The 23,223-nt window shown below is 36.9% G+C and overlaps 1 protein-coding gene across 1 annotated transcript in view; it reads left to right on the forward strand.

Moving 5' to 3' along the window:
• NAALADL2 (N-acetylated alpha-linked acidic dipeptidase-like 2) overlaps positions 1–23,223 on the forward strand; it is a 285,980-nt gene that overhangs the window by 185,582 nt on the left and 77,175 nt on the right. Inside the window, exon 9 of the mRNA XM_010572907.1 lies at positions 10,983–11,129. Coding sequence (XP_010571209.1) covers positions 10,983–11,129 — 147 coding nt within the window. The remainder of the gene's footprint in view (positions 1–10,982; positions 11,130–23,223) is intronic.

A 23,223-nucleotide genomic window follows, 5' to 3' on the forward strand; every position in this document is an offset into this window, starting at 1 on the left:
TGAGGTCTTGTTGTCAAATCCTAATCCTCTTACGTACTTAAGCAGTGTATTTATATTAGCAACAAATGTTACTACAGCACAAAACATTAAGGAAGTCATGCAGTTCTTATCAAGTCCCAATTTATCAGTGGTTTATACTAAAACTTATTAATTTGCATTTTGTTAAACCTAGGTTTCACAGTATCTCAGTATGTATGTGACAGCTAACACTGACCAGTGTTCCTGCTGCTGAATACCTAGAAAGAAAGGCTTGGATACCATTAAGTCCAGGAAAGCACTACTTTTTACATAATCAAAAAAATGGTTTGACTGCATCCTTTAATTACAAGACAAGGGCAACAAGAAAAGCTTCTATAGGTACGTCGGTGACAAAAGGAAGACTAGGGAAAATGTGGGCCCTCTCTGGAAGGAAACAGGAGACCTGGTTACGTGGGACATGGAGAAGGCTGAGGTACTCAATGACTTTTTTGCCTCAGTCTTCACCGGCAAGCTTTCCAGCCACACCGCCCAAGCATTGGTGGGTGAGGGAAGAGCAACTGACATCATCTACGTGGACTTGTGCAAAGCATTTGACACAATCCTGCATGGCATCCTTGTCTCTAAATTGGAGAGACGTGAATTTGACAGATGGACCACTTGGTGGATAAGGAATTGGCTGGATGGTCACACTCAGAGTTGTGGTCAAAGGCTCAATGTCCAAGCGGAGAATAGTGATCAGTGGTGTTCCTCAGGGGTCGGTATTGGGACTGGTGATGTTTAAAATTTTTGTTGACGACATGGACAGTGGCATTGAGTGCACCCTCAGCAAGTTTGCCAACGACACCAAGCTGTGTGGTGCCGTCAACATGCTGGAGGGAAGGGATGCCATCCAGAAGGACCTTGACAGGCGGGTCCGTGTGAACCTCATGAAGTTCAACGGGACATGGACCTGTTGCAGCAAGTCCAGAGTAGGGCCAGGCAGATGATCAGAGGGCCAGAACACCTCTCTTGTGAAGACAGGCTGAGAGAGATGGGGTTGTTCAGCCTGGAGAAGAGAAGGCGCTGGGGAGACCTTACAGCAGCCTTCCAGTACCTAAAGGGGGCTTACAAGAAAGCTGGAGAGGGACTTTTTAAAAGGGCAGGTAGTGATAGGACAAGGGGTAATGGCTTTCAACTGAAAGGGGGGAGATTTAGATTAGAAGTAAGGAAGAAATTCTTCACAGTGAGGGTGGTGAGGCAGTGGAACAGGTTGCCCAGAGAGGCTGTGGATGCCCCGTCCATCCCTGGCAGTGTTCAAGGCCAGGCTGGATGGGGCTTTGAGCCACCTGGTCTGGTGGAAGGTGTCCCTGCCCATGGCCGGGGGGTTGGAACTAGATGATCTTTAAAGTCTATTCCAACCCAGACCAGTCTATGGTTCTATGAAATGTAACCATTCCATGCTCAAAAATAGTTTAGATCAAAAACTAGACTTAAAAATACAAGCTCTGAAGGAAAAAGCACCCAATATTTTCAGTGTATTCGGAGCTGGGTGTGGAGACGGGTTCCGTCTGTTAATGTAATACCTTCTTTGCTGGGTGTTCGTCGTGATGTAATACAATCTTAAGCTGTTTTCTGAATTTTACTGTAAATAAAAGTAGAACACTGAATATTGAGGCTGAGCCTGTGGTTATGGAAAATGTTACTTTACCTGAGGTGCTTGGAGAGCTTACTTTTATCTGTGCTGATGAAAAAATATGGGAAAGCTTTTAATGCAGTAGTTTTCTGGTTGATGAGTGTGGGAGTCTGGGGTAAGTGGATACTTTCGAGAAACACAGCTACCATAGCTATGTTCTGTAATATTTTTAATTACTTTTCTTAAAGCTTGTAACTCTCTCTATTTTTAACGTACTGAGATGTTTGGAACTGCTGATGGCATTCCAGTTGCACTCTTGCCACTTACATAATTTATGCTATGTAATTTTAGGCCTAAATATTTGATTGCTGTGAAATTCTCTTATCAAATGGGAGCATACCTGCTTGATTTTTACCTCCCTTAAAAAAGCCATTAAAATTCCTAGCAGCTTGTACTGGGTGTTGGCAACAAGTATATCTGAGTTAATGAGGCATATGACTTCAATTTAGGTATAGGAAGGATAAATGTAATTCAGTAACATATAAAAAGCATCAGGAATCAGAGAGAGACTGTCAATAGATAAAGTTAAATGAAGAAAAAGTCCAGTAAAGGAAATTAAATTTACACTATATAATTTTTTACTACCTTGCTTTTGTATTTATTACCAGTTTGATGTAAACTTTGCATCTAAAATGTGGTTCAGTCCTGTGAGGTCCCATTTATTATAAAAACCTTACACTGATGGTCATATATTTTAAAAAATATGACAATGATTTCAAAACACGCAAGTGCTGCTTAACAGAAAACAAAGCCCTGAACAAGCAATACAGGTTTATGCTTCTCCCATGTTTTGTAGCTGTAAACTAAATAAAAGATAATTTAAATTTGTAAAGTAGCACAACATATAGCAGTATACTTAAATATTTCACACCAAGCATACATATTTCTTCATGCTTTGTTTTATAACCGCTGGTATTATAGTTTCACAATTTTGTTAGGAGGTCACCATTAAAAGGCCAAAATTATTTTATACTTTATTGAAAGGTAAAACTGGAGTTTTAAGTATGGCACCTTGCGTTGCATAGTTAAACTGAATTTTTCTTGGTTCAGTAGAAATCTGAATACAGTATCGAACCGGGTCTCAGGTAATCTCAGTTTGATCTGACCTTTTATAAGCACTGTAGTTGTCACAGTTTTCAGTTTCCTTTGCCCCCCTGGGTGCAAAGGGTCTTCTCTGTCATGCAGGATACCTGCATGCATTTTCAAAGAACAGTTCTTTGAAAGCCATGTGGTTTATCTGAGAGGCAGTTTTTGCTTGTGGAAAATACAATGTTCTCTTCCCGCACAGGCTAATGGTTTACTCTTGGAATTTTCAGATGCAGTGCTTTTGTGTAAGAAAACACAAAGTACATTGTGGGGGAATTTCTAAGGGGCTAATGGTGATCCCTGGCAGCTGCAGTGATCTGTTTGAGAATCACCTGCACTGTGATGGATATCAGAAGAATTTAAGATGATGCAAAATTCTTTGTCCCTGATGTCTTTAAATTAACACTAGTTCTCGTGGGAGTTGTTTTTCCCTAGTGACAAGATAGTCCTCTCAATGGAATTGTGCGTGGACAAGGAACATCTCTCATTTCACTGTGGTAATACTGAAGAACCAAAACTAGGGAAGTTTCTGAGAGATAAATGCATCTTTTCTGTGACTGATTTTGCAGCGCTACAGAAAAATTTCATTAGGAGTCTTCACGTTGACCTTAAAGGTCAATTAATAATGTTCAGATTTTAGATATTTTCAGTAAAGCTTCATACATGTTTAAATGAAAATATGGATGAGGTGGAAGGAAATAATTGCTGAGAAACTATGGATCCAACATTTTACTCCTTTTTAATTAATTATTTTATTCTAAGTATAAAATTAATTAAAAGCAGGAGGTTTTAGTCACTCCACCTCAGAAGATTTCTTTGTGTAGTTTTAATCGTATTTATCTTACTCTGAACACTTACAGGCTTGGTCTTACAGAGTGATCATTTTTTTTCAATGTACTTTGTTGCAAATGTTGACTAAAATTTGCTAACAAGTAAAATAAGTATCATCAGTTCTTCAGTTGTGTTTCAATGTCTTATACAGAATCAAGAAGTCAAAGATCATTGTGAAACAGGGTTGTATGTGCTTTTTGGACTTTGCTGTCATGGCCAAAATGGATGGAAAAGACGTGCACAAGCACTGAAATGACAGCTTTTTACAATATCACTGTCTGCAGTAGAACATTATAGTTTGTCCATCCCTTTTTAAATATTTTTATTATGTCCCTAAAATACTGGAGGTAATCAGATGATTGCATTGTATAATAGGCAAATACATCACATTAGTGGTGTGTAACATTTAGGCTATTTAAACCACAACTATTCTTTGTATATAGCATATGAATTACCATCAGTGCTCTCAGATTTTCTTTTCTTTTTCCCCATGCAGAGAAAGAATGAGTGGATATAATTTAGAATTATTTTTATGTATGTACTTGAATCATGACAGTTTGATAAGGCTCAGAATTTGGGAAATATTGTGCATTTAATTTCTGTGTAGTTGTTTTGCTCTGTGATGTTGAGCAAGACTGAAATATGAGGTACCTTGCTTGCCTTCAGTTGATTTGAAAAGTACTTTGAGGTCTATAGGGGAAAGTGCTGTATTAAATCTGCCTAATAATTTTATAAACAGCTGATTTGCATTAATAGCAATATATATGATCAATCAGCAAAGGCAGAGAGCAAAGCAGGATGTTTATAGCCAAACCAGATAATCAGATGGGAGAAAACAGAGGAGTATGCTTGCTATTGAATTAATAGAGTTCCTAAAAACTCCATGATTTTTTTTCTGTCGATTTTGGTAGTTAGGGCAAGCAAACAGCTAATAATATTTTTTTAAGAGCTGTCAAACCTTCTTACTCTAATGATTTGTTTGTCAGAGTGTAGCAGGTTTTTATGGATGAGAGACATATACTTGTGAATCCTTCGCTATGCAGCTTCTCTGGCCTTCCCTACCTGTTGATGATGATTTAGCGTAACACATTTGCAGTAATAAAGATGTTAATCTGTTGTCTTCTGCATTTTTACATGGTCTGTGATTAATTTAATAAATTCTGTAGCTCTTTGTTTAGATAATTTTACTTCATCAAGATGGTCTTATCATGCTTCAGCTTCTTAAATGCATTTGCCTCGCGCCAGTTACTAACACAGGTGGTGATTCAGCTCAAGAAATAGAGATTGATTATTCATGAAGAATAAGCTTCCTTGCTGTAGTTCTGAAGCTGGGATCACGGACACACTGTAAGAATAATTGGTCGTTCTTTATTTGTCCTGTTGAAAACTACTTAGGCATTTTAATCCATTTTCAAAAGCTGCTAAGGGTTTAACTTCAGCTGGATTCACATAAAGGAAGGAGGGTAACCAGAACTGACAGGTACATGTCCCTAGGTGGAAGGTGAACTGTAGAAATGGCCAATAACTTTTTTTTTTTTTTTTTTTAGTATAGGCTTTTATTTATACTAGGATCTTAACATAGCAGCAAAAGGCACCTATGAATGCTTAGCTCTAATTAGTGGTAGAATAAGGTCTGCAGTGAAGTACCACTTGATTATACTTTAGATGTGTCAGGTCTACTTTATAACATTAACCCAAATTAAATGTATTTAATGGGCCATATGGTACTCTTCATTTTTTCAGATTTGTAATATAAACCTGTAACATGATGCTGAAAACCAAAATGAACTCCAGAGAAATAAAATTATTCAATTACGAATAGCATGTGCATCCTTCCACTGACATGAACCACTCCTTGATTACTGCCTAACCACATGGCTTGACTTCCTTCCAGTCTAAAGGGAGGGCTTGATTGACACAGTGGAGACCAGCCTGAGCAACTGAGTGATCTAAATAGTGCTATTAGGTGTGCTTTACTGTAAGACTTGCCAGCAGAAGAAATGTAGTTTGCCTAGTCTACAACAGGGAGTTAGTTCTAACAGAGCGTGTTGCTGATAATTTATTCTAGATGCACTTTTAAAGTTGGTTTTGTTTTGGGTTTGGGATTTTTTTTTGCCCACATAAAAGCTAACATTTAAAGGATCATTAAGTAGGACCTGACTGCAACTGGTGAAGTAATGCATAGCAATTAAACTTTTTTTCCAAACTGGCAACTCACGGGTTGTTTTTGCATATATGAAAAGAAAGATTGTGTGGACTATCAGAATTAAAATTAATCAAATTAAGTTATAAAGAGAGGTTTTTTTGTAAATGACACCATTTTATATTTAAATATGCAAAAATAGCAGATTAGTTGGGGGGGGGGGGGGGAAAGGGAAAGCAGAATGCCAAAGCGATACACAGTTGCTATTACATGATGATTAACAAATTATTTGGCATCGAAGAACTTTAAAATGCTTTTAAATACTGTGTTTCTGGACATTGGCATTGGTGTAATCTTCTCCCGCACCCCTGTCAATTCCATGGCCCACATCCCCTGCTAGTCTTTTGCTTAGGAGTGACCTTCATTTCCTAGCAGCAGTAATTTTTCTGACAGTCAGTTTTTCACCTCTGTTCTGCATAGATGCCTACTTGCCTTGCAATAAGGATCAAACATTCTGCTGCCAAGCATGGAAGCTGTCCTGCTTGTCATAAATTGCAGTTACAATTTTGGGAAATTATGTTTTCCTTGTTTCCTGACTGCTGCATATTGAAAGACAGTTGAGACAGTGCTTGTACATTTTGGTAGGAGAGTGTTTCACATGATACAAGAACAATATTTCCAACTGGCTAACTAAGTGGACTTAAAAGTTGATTTCTGTGTCAGAAACAGTAGTGGCTTCAGTGCAAAAAGATCAAACTGAGATTTAGGATGGTTCTTCTAGGTAAGGATGAGGAGGGAAGGAAATGAAAGCAGCAACTACTGACACAGCCAGTGTTTGTGGATAATAGTCCTATAAACACGTATTTGTAGGTATGGCTTCATTTATGTGTCTAGCTGCTGGGTTTAATGTTATAAATGCAGTTGATATTAGACTTAATTGATGTTACTTTTACCTGCAAAACAATAATAATAAATACAAGACTGAGCTACCTGGACAATGACAAGCAAATCTATATAAATAAAGGAACTCCATTCAGTCTTATAAACAAAAAAAAAAATGTAATCCAGTTTGAGGTCTGATACACTTCGTTCCCACAGATGCTGATCCAGCAAGATACAGCTTTCCCCTGTGTCTTGCTTTAAGTCTGTATGAATGCCTCGCAACATCTCAAATGTTATTAGACACCTGTATTTAAGCAAGCAGAGAGCCTAAAATGTCCTACTCCCATCTCCCATCGTTCCCATGCCTGCCATCACTCTTCTGCATGCTAAGACTATCTCATTTTTGCATCTTACTCCAGGTAATTGTTCCTCAATTTCTTTTCTTGTAACTGTAAGATGAGTGGAGGAAGAGGCTTGCTTTGCTGATTCCTTCAACTTACTTGCTTTGATTTGTTATTGTATGTGAAATACGTGGCATGCTGTATGGTGAGCTGTTGTTCTTGCATTGACTAAGTTAAAAGCTTGCCTCTTAGTTTAACAGCACTTCATTAATGGAAAATTTTTACTAACTGTAGGACATTATTATTCTTGATCTTAAGTTTCATTAATTTGGGGAAATGTTTCATTTTTTTTTAATGAATACAAAACACACTACATGAACTGTGCAGTCATTGCAAAAGAAGAATGCTGGTGTTGTAGAGTCTGAGTAACAACAAAAATAAATTGGAAGAGAACAGTATCTTGCACAGAAAGCATTCTCCCATATTAGTGCAGTGTTAAATTTTTGTTCTTGAACTAGTCATTATCAGGGGCTTGTGTGTCAGAACAGTGAAAGTTGAACAAAGCAGTTAAACTCTTAAGATGCTAGCACTATTGAGTTGAACAGTGCTGTTGTAAAAATATAAATGCTTTACCATGAACGATGGTGATGTAAAAAACCAAAAAGTACTGTATCTCATTGTACTCTTAACTAACTCTCTAAACATTTCATATGTAAAGTTCCATACATAAAATATATCTCATCATTGCTATAGTGAGCAAAAAAGTAACAGATTGTTTTTGAATAGTTAAAATTGAATGTAGTAAAGTGTTTCCAGAAGGGGCAGAATGCTGGCTAAAAGTCAGGTTTGTCTTTCTGAAAAAGAAAGGTGTCTGGTTTTTCAGTTCCTGGTATGCTAGCAGAAATGGGGGTTGGTGCATATTCAGAATTAACTGACTCTACCATCATCTTCACCTCTTAAAAAAATAGAGAAAGGGGAATATCAAAATACTCTGTTAATTAGCCATGTCCCTGCAGTATCTATAACCTTGATTGCTTTTTTTTGTGAAACCTAATCTGCTTAGTAGATGATGATAATGATCCAGCTTTCTAATGTTCTTGATAGTTAGCCAACAATTTTGGGGTATAGTGAGATGACACTAACGGAAAATGCCTTAGAACTTCATTTCTACAGTTACACCAGTTGACCTCTCGCATATTAGATTAAAAATTTCTGGCGTTTTTTGCTGTGAGAAATGTTATTCACTGCGTGAGACCTTGTTTTCATTTTCTATTACCCTCTGTTACCTCCTCTCCAATTGGGAATTCCAGGTATAAATTCCAAGTCCACATTTGTACCTCCAGTCAGCAGCTTGCAGTAGTCCTTTTCTGAAAATCCCGTAACAAATTCTAGATATGAATACACAGGAGATGATGAAAGGTTAATGTTCACTTAGCAGAGTGAAAGGTATAAAGATATAGATTGACAAGGAAAAAGAGGTACATTTATTTCCCTGCTTAATTTCCGTACTTCTGTGAGGTATATATTAAGATTTTGACGGTCCTTACTGTGTTTCAAGATATCCCTTCTATTAATTACTTCTTGAAAATTAGTTCTGGATAGTCACGATAGTTACATAAATTCTTAACCTGAGTAGGTGCAAGTAGCATTAACCTTGAAGAGCTTTGATGCCATTGTGTTTACCGAGCTAGGATCAGGTCTTTTTAGAAAGGCAAGATCCTTCCGCATAGTATGTGGCTTCCTTATGGATCATTGACTCTTCAGCGCCGTTTGTCTTTTCTGGTATTGAATTGTTTTCCCCAACAGTTTTATTGCGATTAATTTGGTCGTTTAACTTTGTGATTTCCTTTGGTAGGTAACTCTGGGGTTTTTGCTTATTTCAGAGATTTTCCTATTGAACCAAATGCTGTATTTCACATCATTCAGTAAACTTTTAAATATTAAAGGAAGAACAGACTACTCATTTATAAACTTGACCAGATGTGTTGGGCAGTCTGAGGAAGTTAGGAGATAGTCTAATCTACACCGTAGTATAGTACACTGTGTGATACTTAAACATCTTATAATTCCTGAAAGGACCAATCACTTAAGAATGCATCTTCTGTGCATATATGTGCATAAAACTATAAACATGCCTTTATGCGTGGATGTGCACTATAAGTGTTTGTGGCTGGGACAGTTTGTAGAAGATAAAGTGTGGTTATTTAAAAACATCTTTTGAAATGAGTATATAGTTGGGGCTTCTGCTGTTTCTGTTGTAGCTTCGGGTTTTGAAAAACAAGGTTACTGACTTTATTGAGACTCTTTAGATAGCAGGTGGATTTGTATGTCTTTGAACAGCCGCACTGTGATGTTGTTAAATGTCTTCTCAATGTGATTGAAACCATCTCAAGAATGGTGTAAAGGGGGAGTGAAACACCGGAACAAAAGTTGCAATTAAAGAGGTATCTTCAGGTTTAAAAACTTAAAAAAAACATCTTAATCTAACTCTAAAAAATCCCCCCAAAGCCCTGATTTAAACCTTTGTCTGCAATAACAACTGAGACTTACAAATGATGCCTAAAGTTAATGCTACATTAATGCTTGTTTTTTATTATTCTTTTTTCTTACTATGCCATGGAGAGCCAGAATTTTGGCTGCTGTGAATCATGTTGCTCCATGGATATCTTTAAGGAGGATAGTATTTTCTAGAGGTGGACTGCACATGCAGAAGTGATCTCTTGTTTCTATTTTGACTGTAACTCTCAGTCTTTTTGGAAGGACCTTGCACAACTGTGAAGAAATGTTTAACAAAAAGAGAGAGTGATATAGGCACCTTTCAAAAATACATACGAAATGGAAGCTGTTTTCTGTGAGAATCTGCAGCCCTTATTTACACTGGGTAATATGCAATTGTGTTCTTCATAGCACTGAAGTGAAACTGTGAAGCAATAATTATGCTAATTTAAAAATGGAAAAATACCAAGATTTGTCTCTTTCTAAGTCTTAAAACATTTTCTGGCTAACATCAGGAACTTTAATATACAGAATCTGGTGTATTTTAGTATTAAAGGAGAACTAATCTTACACTGTTCTTGTAGCAAGCTAGTAATTTAGTAGGTAGGTCTGAGGAAGTTATGTTATACTATATAAACTTCTAGCTACGTGTAAATAATCTCTAGTACTTCAACTTCCTAACATTTTTAAAAAGAAACCTAAGTATCTTATTTGCTGTAGTAGATGTTGAAAGCCTTTTTGTATACTGTTTATTAAGTGTTTAATTACCTGATGTATTTGAAAGCTACACGAGTATGTAGCGCTCAGTCTTGGGCTTGTTTTCCAGTTTTCATTTTACATTTATTACAGTTGTGTTGCTAAGATTTCACCATTAAATACTTGTGTGAAAGAAATACAAACATGTCACTGACTAGAATTGTTTTAAGTAATGCACCCAGAAAATGTGTATTTATGTGTCTTTAGCCTTTTAATTCTGTTTTTCTCTTAACCCTTACTCTGTAATTGCAGCAAATTCTTTACATTGCCAGGATTTCATAGACCATAGATATCTTGAATATAATTATCTGATTCAGCTTTTTGCTGTTAGAGAGCATGCTATTAACTGAATAAAGAATTGACTCCTTAGTAGCCATGAAAGATCTCAGAACATGCTTCCAAAAGGCACCATGATGACGTCTAATCTCCTGCCCAGTATGCGAAATTTTACGTGCCTACCAAAGGCTTCTTCTCTTGCCCCCCCTACCATTTCAATTAGATATTACTTTCATTGTCCTTTGAAAGACTGAGCCATGTTGCAGCACACTCTTCATTCTCTGCTATGTCCAATCCCAAAGAGTGCATGCAGGTTGTATCAATGGGGGGTGAAAGGTTTGTAGACTCACTCCCTACTAAGCATGATCCAGCTAATACCTGTTTGCACCAGTGTAAGTTCCAGCCTGTTCTTAAAACGCTTCAACCCAAAGAATGCTGTGTAAGTGAGATATCGATACAAGTTGTTAAGAGTCTGGTTGCAAATAAGTAAGTAGAATTTTGATTTGTGTTTGTTTTTCAGAGCCAGAGCTTCAACTGTGTGGAAAAGACTAGATGTCCAGGATCTAATGTCAGTTCTGTGCAGATACAGGGAGATTCAGATTATTTCATCAACCACCTCGGAGTACCTGCCACGCAGTTTTCTTATGAGGACATCAAAACATCAGAGGTAGTTACAAATAAAAATGGACAAACTGAAAATGGCAGAAAGATAAAATTAGATTTTCTCAGGTTATATCCTTACATGACAAGCATTTTGTAGTGGAAAGTTTTGTGCTGTAAGTGGATTAACCCAGAGCTTCAAAGTGACTGATTTTATAGGGGTATGGCATTCAAACAAACAGATAAATGTTTAGCACAAATGAAAAGCAAAAAAACCAAAAGGAAGGATGTTATGTTAAAATGTTAATATTGCTGATAGTATTATAGGTTACATATTATCTAACCCAAGTTCTCAGACTGCTTTCAACATAGAGGAAATGAGTTTTGATGTGGTTTTTTGTCCTGCATGGTAGGATTAGACAGCCTTCAAAATGAATTTTATATCGATTGTCATACTGTGGGCAAAATATGACTCTCCAGTATGTATGTTGGTTTTACAGACCTGTATGCTTGATTAGAGTCTTCAAAACACCATGTTCTTTTTCAGTCCGTTGTCCTCTGCAAGGTAAGTGGAAGGAAGAGGTGTGTTATGCTGTTTGGAGACCAGGTTGGAACTGGACATAGATAAACTGTTAGGAAAGTTTGTCTTTCCTCAGCTTTCACAACTGTAGGTTATGTTTTACACCTCGACAGCTCAAATGTACCCTCGGTTGGTCAGCTGAGGATGAGGAAGCCTGGCATTAGTTCTTTCAAGATACAGCTGTCATTAGAAAAGGTGTGTGTTTTCTTGTAAATGTAACAATGCATTGACTTCATATTCCCCTCATTTCTCTTCTTGCACTGTGCTTATCTACATTTGCGCACATCTTTCCAAGTTAGAGAACAAAGCTGAAGCTGAGTTGAGCTGGAATGCTTCCTGGCACTGCATGCTAATATGCTTCTATTTCAGAAATGCAAAGCAAAACAGAAATATGCCAACTATTGGAGCATTGTTGTCATGTTGTTGTGTAAATTAAAATAGATTAAGTCAAGAATTTATATAAATAAGGAGGCTTCTGTTTCTAAACATCATTGCACCTATTAGGCAAAGTGTTCTATTTCAGATTAAACACAAGGCAAAGAGTGTAAGGAAAATGTGAAGGCAGAAGACCTAAGAGTGCAATGTTTATGACAGGCTTGTGGTCCAGTGCAGATTTCTGTTGTCACTTAGCAGCTATTCCACATAGTTTTCATTCCAGATCTGTGTATATAGGATCTATAGAGCATGAGGAAGAATCTCCAAACTTCAGTATATCAAAATAATAAGTATTTCCCAGCAATGTTTACAATATGAACACTGAAGGTTCCCTTGGCTATTGTCTATTTCAATCCTACCAAAGTTTTTCTTTGTGTTCAGTTAACTTTGCAGATGTGCATTTTTGTCTCTCAAAATGACTCAGCAATGTAATTAAAATCATAAGAGAGTATTTTCGTATTTGCTTCAATATGACACAGCAAATTTGATACTCTGTTGAAAACTCAACTTTTGTCCTTCTTGCAAAATAATTTCCTAGAAATAAACTCGTGATGAGTGTAATCTGCAGTCTTGAATTTGATGTACTGCACCTCTCAGACTGGAGGAGATCTTGACCCCATGAGATCTATTTCATGTGAGAAATAAATCTGCTTAGCAAAATGTGTAAACTTCTGTTAGCAAGAGGATGGATTTTTTCCTAAAAGTGAAGTTACACAGAGTGATTAAATTTGGATTATTTGCTATATTTTTGTTATTTATTGTACTGATTATTAACAGTCCTTCAAAACATAGGCTCATTGTCTCTCTTATATTCTATCAGACAAGCAATCTGTTTACAGTTTACTGTTTATCGCGATTGTTTATTGGGGATTCTGTTTATTGTATCAAACAGGGATAGTACCATTATAACGCAGACAGAAATTATTCTGGATTTACAGCCATATTAATAAACATTGTAGGAATTTCTCTTGTGCAGGTTAGTGACTGCAAATAATCTGTTGAGTTACAGGGAGGGATTTTTGCTTGTTTGTTTCCAAGCCATTCAGCTTTTTAAACTATGCCTCAGCTTTGTCAGCTTCATTGCAAAACAGGATTTGGATTTGGGAGAACAGATTTCAGAAATGGGATGTTTTGACGTGCTTTTGTAGACTATCACTTTTGCCAGGTTGGTTTCCTCTGCTGTCTCTTTCACTTCTGTGACCTAGTCAGGAAATTCTCTTCTTTTGGAATATACATCAGTTGTTTATTTTATCCACCTGTCAGACAGCATGCAGTGTCACATAAAACTGACACTATTCCATACTAAAAAAAAAATTGGTTTAGAGTAAAAAAGCCCAAGACCTATGCCTTGTAGTCTGCCTGCAGAGCAACAGTTATAGGTCAGCTTTAGAAATGCATTTCTTACACAGTCAGTGTAACGCCAATCCTCAGAAGGATTACAGAAGGTTGTAAAAGCTTTTCATTGGCAGGAACCTGAGGAGTAAATAAGAGGAAATAGAAGTTGTAAGAGGAAACATTCAGACCAGCAGAGTAAGTAAAACTGTCTTGCTTGAAATTACCTAGTACAGTAAGCCACAGCCTCAGGGAGGTTAAATCTGCATGGCAAATGCATGTGGTCAGATCTGTGAGCTAGTAAAGTGCATTCTAAGTGTTCAACTACTAGTATAAAAATGCACCGAGTGAAATGCAGCTCATTTATTTACTAGCAGAAAATATGCAGCATTTTAGTCTGCAAGTAAGAAGTAAACTTGGAAGAATTTCTCAGGTGGAAACCCCCATAATTTTAACCCAATTTCCAAGGATTCTTTTGCAGTTACTGAAGAAAGCCTTCCTCTCCTCCTAACCTCTGGTACACTGGCTTTACCTCCATGTGAGGGTCACATTCTGATTTGTGATGTATTAGGAGAAAGGCTGATCAGCTTTTCTTAATACTGCAGGTTCTCTTACTTTGAGGAGGAGTCATGCTATTCAAGTTAATGATTAATTTACATCCAAGTGACCATGTAGAGCCTCCAGAGAGAGAAGTAATGTTGATTTCAAAACTGAGTTTCTCTACTACTGAAAGCCCATGATTATACGTCTATTAGTCCTCAGCTTAATGGAGAATAACATTAGAAACTTCTTCATTTAGCTTTACATCAACAAGAGCGAGCAGCTCTTAAGAGGTCTTAGATCACAGACTTGTCTTTGTTACTCTCTGCACTGCAATAAGAACTAGATATCAATGCAATTACTCGATCATATGATCATTGGTACATCAGGAATAACAGATTTGAGCAAGTGAGTAAATTCAGATTTTTTTTTTTTTTTTCACATGTGGACCACTTCTGTGCCCTTGAAAATACTAGTCATGTTTGTATGACATTGTATTTTCAAACCAAAAAATGGTATAACAGGTATAATACATAAATATCTTCCTTAATGATAGAAAATACATGCATATAATGGACAAAACTATGGTTTTGGATACGTCACTGTTCATCATGATTCTGCTTAGTGTCTTAGATGTAAATTCGTCAGCTGTGGTGTTTTTATCTTGTAAACAACATGACTGAAGCTCAGCTCTTGGTTACTTGATTGTAAATTAGGAATAACTGAAAACACTGGATATGGTGGTATATGATCTGAAGAGCGTGCATTTGGTTTCTATTTGAATTCTTCATTGTTCTTTCTGAAAGGATATACATTGGTTGTGTGCCTCTGTAATAGAAAATACGGCTTTATCACTTAATAGCTTACCTTGTTTCTCTTCCCTTACACATCTTTTTTTGTACTTCTCTGTTGCTTTTGGCATCTTTTTAAATTTGCACGTTAATGGAAATTCTGGTATTAAATGGTTTATTTCCGTTGTGTGACTGATAACTGTGTTCTTCCATATGAAGCAACATTCACTGTAGACTCAACTCTGCTCTTGAGAATGACCTCTACAAAATACAAAAAAAGTGTTAAAAATTATTGAAACTTAACCTTTACAACAATAAAAGGCTGATTATTCAAATCTGTGGGTGTATTAACAGAAAGTGGTTTTAGTCACAGTGAATGCTTACTTATTAACTAATATGAAATTTCCTATAACTGGAGACATGAATGGAAAAGAGGCATGAATCCAGAATACTCTGGGTTATCCTGTTTAACACAATTTGAGAAGTTGTTTTGTGAAGATAGAATGATTTATTTCAGAAAGTGGATACAATTGATGTAGTTTTGAGGCAATGGGCAGAAAGCCTATATGGAGGCATAGAACTTGTTGCTCAGATTCCTAAGTTTGTTCTTTATAATCAAAGTCATTTGAAACTAAAATCCTTCAAAATGTTGTTTGACACATGTTCTAGCTGATCATGCTGAGGTTTTTCAGCCATAAAATATGCCGAGTTCCCACAATTCTGAGTAATGTCAATTGAATTTGTGAGCGTTTAATACCTCTGAAACTCGATTGGAAATTATTTCATGTTCAGAGAACCAAAACAAACTTACTTTTTTACTCTAGTAAAAAACCTCCTTGATTTCTCTGTTGCTGTAGAACAGCGTTTAGCAGCGGTACTATGTGGCGTATTTAATCCAAATCTGTAAAGCACCTTTCAAGTGATGTTTCTGACAAACAGTTTGTAGTTCTGGTCAAATCACTGCACTCAAAAAGTTTAGGTTGTTTTCGCAGTTTAGCTTTTGCCTTTCCTTAGTATTTTTTTTTCACACATTTGCATAATGGAGCAGTGCTACCTCTTGATGAAAGGCTTGAAGTATAAACGTGAGAAGGATTCTAAAAGAGCAAGGTATTCAATTGGTAATCATTTTATTAAACTGTGTGAAAGTTTCAACTTTTGGTACAGTTTTTGGAATTTTATCTATGAACTTTTCGAAAAGTTCTTTGGAATATAAATCTCATCACAGTGAGCTTATACTGGAGTTGTGGCTTTATTCAGCAGTATAGATTACCTCTACTGCAGAGGCAGAGTAAAATAAATCTCTTGGGGATCTGAGGGGGGTTTCGCCCCATTACTTTTTAGCTGCAATGAAAGCATCACCTGTTCTGGAAAAGATGTAATTTAAAATGTAAGCTGCTGTTTACACAGCTGTTGGTTATAGAGATAGTGATTTCAGGCAGTATATACTGAGAAGGGCTAAATTTGCTGGGATATATTTTGATGAGAGCTGTTTCTGCATGTTTATGGTACTGGTTGTTTAAGGCTGGTGTGCTCAAATAGGATATTTTTTGTGGAGGAGGAGAGTCAGATTCCAAAGGATCACTGAAACTCTGAGGCAAAATTAAGGGCTATTTTCTAATCCTGCTTCTTTAGTGGCCTCATCAAACATGGAAAGGAGAAGACAGATTCTGCTATGCGAAGTATATGTGTGTCAGTACTTTTGAGGTATAGGGAGAGAGGATACATGAGTCTTCCATAGTGTTGTAACTGCTGAGTGACCTCTCTCTGTCAAAGCTGCTGATTTACTTAAAACAGATTAATGTTAATTTTACGTCTTAAAATGTACCACATGTATGTCTTAAAATATAACACAGCTTTTGCAGTAGGGTGTCAAGGGTGTCTCCGGCCTTCTCCAGAATGTTGTTTGGCAGAAATCCTTCCTTTCATTTTTACACTGCATTTATTATATAAAAATAATAGCAGGACCCAACAGCATGGTCTGAAAAATTTTGTGTTGTTTCCTGTCTCTAGCCATAGTTTTACCTTTCAGAGAGACTCAGAACTTCAGCAGTTTATCCATACTTCCTTTTTTAACCACCTTCTGTTTCTCTTATTTCTCTCCCTTATTTCTTTAAGCTTTGCCTTGTTTTTCTTTTTATATGAGCATCGCCCCATATCATTTTCCCTCCTCTTGGTAGAGCACCTTAAAAATGTAGTTTGCTCTGCTGAACTCAACATTTTAATCTGATGGCCACACTTGCCTTTATCCCTTCATGAAAGGGGACAGAGGAAAGTAGTTTTAAAAAAGATCTGTATTTGGAAGTGTAGTAGTGGGCTTCTTCACTGAAGAGAAAAGAACCAACCCCATAGCTGCAAGATAGTTCATTTTGATTACGTCTTTCCTAGCACAGTTTATAGCATAGTTGCTGAAGTACTGGAACATAAGTAAATCACAGAGACTGAAAAGAATAACCTTGCTGTGGCTGCCTAATGTTTGGGTACAAGAGAAAATATAATCTGGATTTGCCGTGGTTCCAGTTATAGATTTGTTTGTTTCTTCAGCGTTGTAAATCAAAAAACATTAAATTGTTCAGTATTTTGAAGCCGTTCCAATCACTTGCAAACTTAAGCTGGTACAAGAGTATTTTGAGCTTTTTTCAAGATGGAAATAGACTGTTGCTATCCATTTCTGTGTCATTGCATTCAACAGTTTCATGAGGAATCCAATTTTTTAAATTATAGCTGGATGATTTCCTATGTTATCTGCATATTATTCATCCTTCTCGGTGCATCCTATTACATAATGAATCCTATCTGATAACACAGACTCTTAAATCCCTTCTGTGATAATGAGGTAGATTACATCAATGTTAACATTATCATTTTGTTTTGAGAAAAAACAAGTTACTGCACTTTATTAAAAAAAAAAATCTACCCTCTTTTTTTGTTATTTATTGATGGACACATATTTAGCATGAAATATTTTATGGTAGCTGTCCAAGTTTGGGTATGCAGGGCTTACAGAACATTTACTTTTACACCTAGACCATAAAAGTTGTTTTCCGTATCTTCACTCAAACTTAAGTACAGGCAAGAAGTATAAAAATTACCTGTCACATTATTCACAGGCTAGACCAAGATAGTGTAATACCATGGACCACTAAGCTAATTTAGAAGAAAAATGAAAAGAGGTTTCTTTATAGAAGGCATTTGTATGTAATATATGTAGAAGAGTTTAGAATTTTGACAGTTTGAGATTGTATCCTCTTTAGAGAGAATGCATAATGATTTTTATTTCTGTTGAAATATGCATAACTTTTTGAAGGTAACTTTCAACTTTCATTAGAGCCCTTAAAAGTGATTTTCGCCCACACTGGTGTAAAACAGAGGCTACTAAATCTTAACTCTTCGATGAATGTGGCTTCTCAGTTGTTTTTACCATCTGCCTCCGCTCCCTCCCTTCCCCCTGTCCTGCCCTCTTTTCTTCCTTTTTTATCACTCTTTGGGGAAACTTACTGCAGTTTCTTGATTTCAGTATTTACATGCTTAGACTGACACATCATGCACTGCTTTCAAAAGAAATCAAAAGCTTTCCAAGTTTTCTTTGTTACAAGAAAAGAAACAGAGGAGCTGTCCTTGATGGAGAGGACTTAGGGTCTAGTTTACCGAAAAATAACTCCCATGTTGCATGCTGCTTTTATCTCTTTCATGTGCTTGTGTTAGTGTAGAGGGAGGGCTTAGGCAGTATGGAGTGCTCTTCAGCGCATCTGGCTTGTGTCTGTTGAAAAGTGAATGAGAAACTGGTGTTTATACCGATTTTTGTCTGTGTGGGAACGGTACTGAATGTCTGTAAGTTGTGGGGTTCTGGTGTCAGCGATTAGGAGCACCATTTTAATCCTGTGTTATGGGGACCTTCAGCTGCTGTTTCATTTCTTGGGGTTCTTTGTGTCAAGGTGAAGTTTTGAACTGAACATACAAATTCGTAGAAATTAGGGTGGCATGGGGACGTTCTGGGTGTTGGCCGTGTGTAAAGGGTAAGGTCTCTATCCAGTCAGCTGGTTTGGGCACACTGGGACAGAGTCTGTTCCCTATCATTATTGATTCACTGTTGTACTGAGTTGGTTCCAGTTATGACCTTGACATGATGTTTATATTATTTAATTTTAGTTCAGTGAAAGTGTCTAAGTAATTAGCTTCTGTAAGAAGTTTAATTTAATTTAAGTGGAACTTGTAGGAAGCATTTGGAGGCTTTTTTTATATTTTCAGATTTGCAACTGCCTTATCGATCATTGCAGCATAGGTAATTCAGTAGTGTAGTGTATGGCTACTGCCTTTATTACCACGTGAATAGCTATGTCCATTACCAGCACACTGTTTCTTAGATTTTGCAAAACAAGCAATGAAAATGAAGTTAATTTCTGCCTACCAGTGACCTATTACCATTTCTCTGGCTGCCAGAATTTATTAAAAGCTACTGTTTCTTTGAAAGAACAGTTCTCCGTCTCTGTATCTGTGATACAGAAAGGACTGTATATGTCAACAAAGCTGAAAATAACCAGTAAACAATTTGCTAACTCAAGGACAGGTAATCCCCAGTGACAGACAGACACAACCTCTGTCTTCTAACTACAATGCCTGAGCTGCAACTTATCTGGGAATGTAACATTTATTGTAATGTGAAGCAGCTTGGATGTATTGTGAACAAACTGTGATAACTGTCACTGTAAATTTCTGACCAATGTTCTCTTACGTTCTCTCTTAGCAAAGTTCTTGTCAATGATTATTTCTATAGGTTATATGTATATGCACATGCTTTATTTTTATATGCATATGTTTATGTATAATGTTTATAGGCATATGTTTATATATAATCAAGGTGTCATTATGGGAGGCAGCAAAGTCTGTGGTATAGTTTTGTCAGCAAACTTTGGGTAAAGTGAGAAATTTAACTCCACAAACACAACCTTGTACCTGTGTGTGTATATATAAAGCAAACATCAGTTGACTGATCTATGATATCCTTTATTTGAGAGCCATTTTTGTATCACTAACGTAGTTCACTGGTCAAACAGTTACAGTGCTTAAAGTCAATCAATTTTTATGTTCTGAAGTTTTAGATGTCTATATTCCTAATGCAGTTATCTCACTATTTTGCATCACATCATTAATCTCACTGTTACTCCATATCCAGATAATTTTCTCCTTTACTTCCAGTATGTCCTCCAGTCCCTTTCCAGGCAGGAAAGAGTTAGTTACTCTCCTGAGATTTCTGACTGACTACTTGGATGATGTACAGCTGACCAGGCTCTTCTGGTAAATTTTATGCTGGTTTTCTTCAGTTATTATTTATGTCCTCCTGGATTAAGTGTCACCCAGTACCAATTAATTTATCAGATCCAAGTATATTTATCAAGAACGTCAATTAAAAGCGTCATGACATCATTTTCTTTGAAGGATTAAGGTAGACCATCTATGAAGACATGATATACTTACTTTAGCTTTAGCTGCTCAAAACAGAACTTCCAGGCCTATGCCATATGCTTGAATGTCCTAAGAAGAGAATTAGCACCAGTGGTTTGACCCTGATATTCCAGGGAGATTCCTACCCTAAACAGAAGCTGTATTTCCCCTTCTGTATCTAGACTAAGAGGGAGTTTGCGTAACAGCAGTGTGTTGCTGTGGTGATCCGCAATTCGGTAGCTTTTCCATCTCAAAATATGACTCTGCATGGTTCCTCTCCTTCCCTGTTTTACTCCTCCTTTCTCCCTTGTATATGTTAAATTTTTTAAGGAAATACACAGCTGGTAGCTGTCCATGGGGAGCTATGGGAGATGTTTCACACATGTATGAAAGAATCAAAGTACTGGTGTGCTTAGAATATCAGAGAATACCAGAAATCCCTTGCAAAGGAGCAAACGTGTCTCAGCCTCGGAATGGCAGGTTGCTTGGGAACCCAGGGTCTCCTTTTTCTAAACTGTCTCTAGAAAGTTTGGTGCTATTGCATTTGCTAGTGGGAGATTTTATGAACTTTGTAGTAGAACTTTATGGTCAACAAGGTGTAGCAATGGGAGTTAGATGTGTCCAGGTGAAGAGAGAGGTTTCATTTTTTTTCATGGACAAGTGACGAACTGCCAGTGTGCAACAAAATACAGTTCAAACAGTCCCCAGTAGATTGTCTTGGGACTACTTGTGAAGGTAGGTCCAAACCATGGCTGCTTGTGTGTCTTGCCTTTCTCACTCATGGGCTATACTGCCTTTATAATAGCTATGCTTTTGTTTATTCATACCATATTCCTTCTGACCAACATGTTTTCCCTTTTCTGCCCATCTTTAGCATAAATCAGTGCTTTTTAATTTCTCAGTACGTTCAGGGGTTACTCAGTGTAGTACTCACCAGTAATACGTTAATACATTGTCCATCTGTTCGCTTGGACGCTGATTTAGTTGACTTTGGTAGTGAGAGCATGCTGAAATTGTTAAGGTTAATGACTCAGTGCTTTACAAGAGAAAATACATTTGATGTTCAATTGATTGCTTGAGTTGTTGTATTGAATAATATGAATATTTAGCTACTTAATTTCATGGAAGAGCATCTTTGTTATTCCACTAATGTTAGTGAAACTGGTGACGTCCTCATCAGTTGGATACATTGCTTTGCTCAAAAAGAATCAGTTTGGTCTCACAAATCCTAGTGCTTTGATGTCCCAAACATTCCACCCTGCATTCAGAAGGGGAAAATTCTTTACATAAACCTGCCGTACAGTAACAAAAATTCACAGCTTCTTTAGCATTCACCCTGCAGGAATACATGTTGTTGCTGTAAACTGTCCTTGCAGATTCTCTCATAGGCTCTTCATTTTCTTGGTATTGATTGAGGGCTGTTGAAAGTCAGTGGAAGAAAGATAGCCTAGAAGTTAACAGAGTCAACGGGATATGGGAAAACATGTGAGAAATTTGCTTAGACACCAATTATTGCTTCTGTCTGATAGCCTGCTGAAGCATCTAGTTACTGAAAACATGTATTATCTGAGGACAGAAGACATTGAATTATCTGTTCTCCCTGGAGGAATAAGTGGCATGTTGCATTCAAGATAATGTTTTACCATTGTTGTTCTGAGTGGCTAAATTCAACAGACCAACTAAAAAATCTTCTGGCAGAGTATCTAGAATAAGTATCAGAACTTGTTTGCTGTCAGCAGATATTAGTAGTGTGACACTCAGCTTTGTCTTTTAATACTTTGGGGAAAAAAAATCAAGATCACTGGCTTATCAAACAGCTGTGATTTGAGTCAATGATACATTCTCTCAAGTAAAATTTGCAATGTTTGATCTATCTTATCACGGCCATTAAAGAACTGTTTAATAAGGCTTTCAGTAAATAAATGTTGTCTTTGAATCATTATTGTTGTTCTTAGCAAAAGCCAATTCTAATTCTTACTGCAAAATTGTGAGCCTCCCACCTACACAATATCTGTCCAGTGGATAAAAATCAGATTCTTCATTCAGTGTAATAACTTAAATAGGTTTTTAAAGCACTAAAAATAAAACCTGGAAATCGAAGGCATCAAATCAGGAAATAAAAGCATCGTGCTTTATGATATTTGCGATTATGAAAGACATTGTCACTGGGATTCATGGCTTATAGCAGGACATTGTTAGGATGATCTTACTGGCACTGCATGATTTCCACATAATTTGAATACTCACAATTGATCATAAAATGTTACAAAATGTTCTTGCACCCTTCACACGACATCCAAGAAAAGGTGTTCTCTCGTACATGTAGTGAATCTGAACTGAGCCTCCTGTTTTATAACCTTCTGAAACTTTGGGAAGATCCTCTGTGAGGTTCCAGATTTCTGGCTTGGGCTGCTTCCTCCTACTTAAACTGCTGATTCTGCTTTCAGTTTAAAAAGCGACAAGGGAAAACTCTAGAGAGGAATAAAGCTATGCAAGTATCCTGATATCTTAGAAGTTGCTTTCTTTGTGCTGCGGTCTGTGAATTTATAGCTTTAGAGCGATTATTTCAATTCACTTACTAATGCAAGGAAGAAAGCATTAAATTAAAAGAGATGAGAGAAAAGTGCTTATATTCTTTTCCTGTCTGATGACTGTTGGCTTGAGTTTTTCTGGCTACAATTGAGTTGAATAATAAAATAAATTGTGCAGCAGTGATTCCAATTCTGCCTCTTCTGTTTTCTGTCTGCTAGTCTTTCTAGTCTGCTTTGGCAGGCCTTGCTTATTTTGTCCAGCATCTGGTGACATCACAAGGTCAGTGCACATCTTTACCAGAACATTAAAACAGAAAATAGATTTCATTTTGTTTCATTTCTAAAAGTTCTTTGGTAAACTGAACAGGTAGAAATACCAAAGAAAACCCTCCTGTCAGAAACTCCTTCTGACATGCCCATTTTCACAAAGTAGGGTCATTCTCACTTTGAATGAGATTTTTGGCACACGTTAGGCTGTGGCAACTGCAAAGCTTTGCTTTCTAAAAATAATTT

Source organism: Haliaeetus leucocephalus, unplaced genomic scaffold, assembly GCF_000737465.1.
Source record: "Haliaeetus leucocephalus isolate CR32 unplaced genomic scaffold, Haliaeetus_leucocephalus-4.0 Scaffold362, whole genome shotgun sequence".
Classification (NCBI taxonomy): Eukaryota; Metazoa; Chordata; class Aves; order Accipitriformes; family Accipitridae; genus Haliaeetus; species Haliaeetus leucocephalus.